This window comes from Aplysia californica, unplaced genomic scaffold (genome assembly GCF_000002075.1).
Source record: "Aplysia californica isolate F4 #8 unplaced genomic scaffold, AplCal3.0 scaffold00059, whole genome shotgun sequence".
Classification (NCBI taxonomy): domain Eukaryota; kingdom Metazoa; phylum Mollusca; class Gastropoda; order Aplysiida; family Aplysiidae; genus Aplysia; species Aplysia californica.
The window spans coordinates 965,557-971,236 of record NW_004797329.1 but is presented as its reverse complement, the minus strand read 5'-3'; the positions used below and the strand labels follow the sequence as shown (position 1 = coordinate 971,236).

The 5,680-nt window shown below is 42.1% G+C and overlaps 1 protein-coding gene across 1 annotated transcript in view; it reads left to right on the top strand.

The window, feature by feature from the left end:
• The window catches only part of LOC101857470, a gene marked incomplete in the record, with an annotated part of 35,737 nt that overhangs the window by 21,712 nt on the left and 8,345 nt on the right, over positions 1-5,680 (top strand). Inside the window, 3 exon segments of the mRNA XM_035968435.1 lie at positions 427-627; positions 2,537-2,737; positions 4,316-4,516. Of these exon segments, the coding sequence (XP_035824328.1) occupies positions 427-627; positions 2,537-2,737; positions 4,316-4,516 (603 nt within the window).

Below are 5,680 nucleotides of genomic sequence, written 5' to 3'. Positions count from 1 at the left end.
TCTCTCTCTCTCTCTCTCTCTCTCTCTCTCTCTCTCTCTTTCTCTCTCTCGCTCCTTCTCTGATACTATGATTAAGGAGATTTTCTTCTAACTGATTCCGAGTCCCAATTCATAATAAAATAGATGACTGCTTCGTTGCTGCAAAATTTTAGTTACGCAATTTTTCTTAGATTGCCTCTCTTGGGTTTGACTGAAAACAAAAGTCAACAATACTTTATCCTTCTCTGTTTTTCTATTTCTGTCTGTCTGTCTGTCTGTCTGTCTGTCTGTCTGTCTGTCTGTCTGTCTGTCTGTCTGTCTGTCTGTCTGTCTGTATGTATGTCTGTCTCTCCCTCTCTCTCTCTTTCTCTCTCTCTCTCTCTCTCTCTCTCTCTCTCTCTCTCTCTCTCTCTGTATCTCTCTCATTACATCTTTCCGTCCTTTCAGAACCGTGCGATGTAATCTCCGGGTATACCTCTGACCCAAGTCGATGTGACACGTTTCTACTGTGCTCTGGAGGCCTTGTGGTGAGCTCTACCAAGTGCCGGTATGAGTTCTTTTTCGATAACTCCACCAAAGTGTGCAGGCCACCTAACCAAGTACGGTGTCATAACGGTTCTACCGGGACAAGTGGATCGAAAGTCGGAGGTGAGTGCGTTGAGGGTAGATAGATAGACAAACAAACAATTTCCTCTCTCTTTCTCTCTCTCTCTCTCTCTCTCTCTCTCTCTCTCTCTCTCTCTCTCTCTCTCTCTCTCTCTCTCTCTCTTTCTCTCTCTCTCTGCTCTCTTTTCCTCTTCCCCTCTATTACTGTTATTACGGAGATATTCCTCTAATTGATTCCGATTCCAATTCATGTGAAAACCTTTTTGTTGCTTGCTAAAATTAGATTGCCTCTCTTGGATCTGGCTGACTAGAATATTCAAAGACACATTTTCCCACTCAATATTTCAGTCTCTGTCTCTATCTCAGTTCTGCCTGTCTCTTTGTCTGTCTGTCAGCCTGTGTCTCTGTCTCTCTGTCTCTCTGTCTCTCTGTCTCTCTGTCTCTCTGTCTCTCTGTCTCTCTCTCTCTCTCTCTCTCTCTCTCCCGTTCTCTCTTACTCTCTCTGTTTCTCTCCCAAAGTCCCTTTTTCTCTGTTCCTGTCTGCTTCAACCCATGTAAGTAACGCCATTGTTTGCGTATCTGTTTGTGTAGAATGAATGTCTGTTTTTTTCGTGAACCGACAACATAGCCAGGGCATTAGTCTGTCTTGGCTGCCTGTGAATGAGTGTATGATGTGATAACCAACCAACGTTGGAAGCCAACATTTTCTCTTTCTTCTGTATAGGTTATCCTTTACCTGTTCAAGACAAAATCATAAGATAAAATAAGATAAGATAAGATAAGATAAGAAAATACTTTATTACCCCACAGGGAAATTTTTCTTGGCTGTACAGGACCGTAAAAACACATGCAGGTATACATAAAATAGTGACATTATACATTACTCTCATTAAAATTCAGTATGAAAAGAGACGTAAAGCTGACAAAATGTACATTCACATGAAATGCATCATTTAACTAATGCAGGAATTTAATTACATTAAATTACATATATTCATATAATGCACCTTCTTCCTCACTGTCTGATCATTTATTTATTTCACTGAACTCCCTTCGTATTATAAGAACCGATGCTGTTTTACTCATACTTTATGCGGGATGCCCACTACGGATGGGATCTGCCGATCGGGGAGATCGCCTGACTCGGTCGCCTCAAAAACAAACGAGTTTGTTTTCAGTTTCAGGCGATCGAGTTGGGCGATCCAGCCGTAGTGGGCACCCCGTATAACTTTACTTTTATCCGCCACTTATACCCTTTTGGGTGTCGTGGGAAGAAAGAGAAGTCTCTGTCGCCAGCCGGAGAGCTTGGGTCAGGGGGATGCCGAGGGGGGTTAATGTTTCCCTGACTCCATCTACCCAGGTCTTTCTTGGTTGCCCTCTAGCCTTGTTCCCATCGAATTTATTTTTGTTGGCACGTGGTCCGAACCATTTATTCTTTTGTGTTTTTACTCCTACAAAATATTATAATATCGCGGGTTTGTCGGGCGGACCCAGCACTCAGTGGTATCATAACCTCGTCGCAGAGGTCAAGTCGGCGGCAATGAAAGAGATGATATCGAGTGGAACAGTCGTGTGCGGGTGAGGGAGCAGACTGTTCTTGGGCGACATCTAAAGGTAGAAAACAGGAGATCCCCTTGTTTTTATTTATTTGAAGTCTCCTCGAAAGATATGTGTAGTGTTCTCATGCAACCTCCCTAGTCCCAAATCAGTAGAGAATCTTTGGTCAGATTCCTTTTGGCGCAAGGAGGTTATAAATAGAAGGTACTACATAAGGCCCTTGGCCTAGCGCTACTTAAATCTGTCGCTACTAAATTTCTCTACGTCACAGAAGATCCACACGAGACGCAAAGAGCGCTGAGCCTTTGCGCTGGGCGCATTGGATGACACTTAATGAAACTGGGAAAAAAGTACAATCCACAACATAGAGCTTTCATTCCATCTGTCTCACCAGAAACGTGCGATGTGTTCTCCGGGTATACCCAAGACCCAAGTCGATGTGACACGTTTCTACTGTGCTCTAGAGGCCAAGTGGTGAGCTCTACCAAGTGCGGGGAAGGGTTCTTGTTCGACAATTCCACCAAAGCGTGCAGGCCAAGAGACCAAGTACAGTGTGACATCGGTTCTTCCACGACAATTGGCTCGAAAGTCGGAGGTGAGTACGTTGAAGGTAGATAGATAGACAAACAAACAATTTCCTCTCTCTTTCTCTCTCTCTCTCTCTATCTATCTCTCTCTCTCTCTCTCTCTCTGTGCTCTCTTCCCTCTCCCTCTATCCCTCTTCATCTTTATTACTGTTATTACGGAGATATTCCTCTAATTGATTCCGATTCCAATTCATGTGAAGACCTTTTTGTTGCTTGCTAAAAATTTTAGCACATGCGAATGTTCTTAGATTGCCTCTCTTGGATCTGGCTGACTAGAATATTCAAAGACACATTTTCCCACTCAATATTTCAGTCTCTTTCTCTGTCTCAGTTCTGCCTGTCTCTCTCTCTGTCTGTCAGCCTGTGTGTCTGTCTCTCTGTCTCTCTGTCTCTCTGTCTCTCTCTCTCTCTCTCTCTCTCTCTCTCTTCCGTTCTCTCTCACTCTCTCTGTTTCTCTCCGTAAGTCCCTTTTTCTCTGTTCCTGCCTCCTTCAGCCCATGTAAGTAACGCCATTGTTTGCGTATCTGTTTGTGTAGAATGAATGTCTGTTTTTCTTTTCTGCAAACTTATCAAGAACCAGTTTATTAAAGGCAGTCAAGTTGCTTACTCTCTTTTTCGTGAACCGACAACATAGCCTGGGCATTAGTCTGTCTTGGCTGCCTGTGAGCTGTGTGTATGATGTCATAACCAACCAAAGTTTTGAAGCCAACATTTTCCCCCCTTTTCACTATAGGTTATCCTTTACCTCTCCAAGACAAAATTCATAAGATAAAATAGATAAGATAATACTTTATTACCCCAGAGGGAAATTTTTCTTAGCTGTACAGGACTTTAAAAACACATGCAGGTATACATTTTTTTAAAAAGTAATTATACTTTACTCTCATTAAAATTCAATATGAAGAGAGAAGTAAAGCTGACTAAATGTACATTCACATCAAATGCATCATTTAACCAGATGCAGGAATTTAAGTACATTCAATTACATAATATAGTCATAAAATGCACTCCCCTCGTATTATAAGAACGGATGCTGTTTTACTCATACTTCATACGGAGTGCCCACTACGGATGGGATCGGCCGATCGGGAAATAAGATAATATTGCGGGTCTGTCTGGCGGGCCATGGCACTCACTGGTATCATAAACTCGTCCCAGAGGTCAAGTCGGCGGCAATGAAAGAGATGATATCGAGTGAAACAGTCGTGTGCGGGTGATGGAGCCGACTGTTCTTGGGCGACATTTAAAGACAGAAAACCGGAGACCCCCTTATTTTTAATTCTTTGTAGTCACCCCTAAAGAGTTGTGTAGTGTTCTCAGGTAAATTCCCTTACCCCAAATCAGTAGTGAATCTTTGGTCAGATTCCTTTTAGCGCAAAGAGGTCATAAATAGAAGGTTCTACATAGGGCCCTTGGCATAGCGCTACTTAAATCTGTCGCTGCTAAATTTCTCAACGTCACAGAAGATCCACACGAGAAGCAAAGAGCGCTGAGCCTTTGCGCTGGGTGCATTGGATGACACTTAATGAAACTGGAAAAAAAGTACAATCCACAACATAGAGCTTTCATTCCGTCTGTCTCACCAGAAACGTGCGATGTGTTCTCCGGGTATACCCAAGACCCAAGTCGATGTGACACGTATCTACTGTGCTCTAGAGGCCTAGTGGTGAGCTCTACCAAGTGCGGGGATGGGTTCTTGTTCGACAATTCCACCAAAGCGTGCAGGCCACGAGACCAAGTACGATGTGACATCGGTTCTTCCACGACAATTGGCTCGAAAGTCGGAGGTGAGTACGTTGAAGGTAGATAGATAGACAAACAAACAATTTCCTCTCTCTTTCTCTCTCTCTCTCTCTCTCTCTCTATCTATCTCTCTTTCTCTCTGTGTGCTCTCTTCCCTCTCCCTCTATCCCTCTTCATCTTTATTACTGTTATTACGGAGATATTCCTCTAATTGATTCCGATTCCAATTCATGTGAAGACCTTTTTGTTGCTTGCTAAAATTTTAGCACTTGCGAATGTTCTTAGATTGCCTCTCTTGGATCTGGCTGACTAGAATATTCAAAGACACATTTTCCCACTCAATATTTCAGTCTCTGTCTCTGTCTCAGTTCCACCTGTCTCTCTGTCTGTCTGTCAGCCTGTGTGTCTGTCTCTCTGTCTCTCTGTCTCTCTGTCTTTCTCTATCTCTCTCTCTCTCTGTCTCTCTCTCTCTCTCTCTCTCTCTTCCGTTCTCTCTCACTCTCTCTGTTTCTCTCCGTAAGTCCCTTTTTCTATGTTCCTGTCTCCTTTAACCCATGTAAGTAACGCCATTGTTTGCGTATCTGTTTGTGTAGAATACATGTCTGTTTTTCTTTTCTGCAAACTGATCAAGAACCAGTTTGTTAAAGGCAGTCAAGTTGTTTACTCCCTTTTTCGTGAACCGACAACATAGCCAGGGCATTAGTCTGTCTTGGGTGCCTGTGAGATGAGTGTATGATATGATAACCAACCAACGTTGGAAGCCAACATTTTCTCTTTCTTCTGTATAGGTTATCCTTTACCTGTCCAAGACAAAAATCATAAGATAAAATAAGATAAGATAAGATAAGATAAGATAAGATAAGATAAGATAAGATAAGAAAATACTTTATTACCCCACAGGGAAATTTTTCTTGGCTGTACAGGACCGTTAAAAACACATGCAGGTATACATAAAATAATGACATTATACATTACTCTCATTAAAATTCAGTATGAAAAGAGACGTAAAGCTGACAAAATGTACATTCACATCAAATGCATCATTTAACTACATGCAGAAATTTAATTACATTAAATTACATATATTCATATAATGCACCTTCTTCCTCACTGTCTGATCATTTATTTATTTCACTGAACTCCCCTCGTATTATAAGAACTGATGCTGTTTTACTCATACTTTATGCGGGATGCCCACTACGGATGGG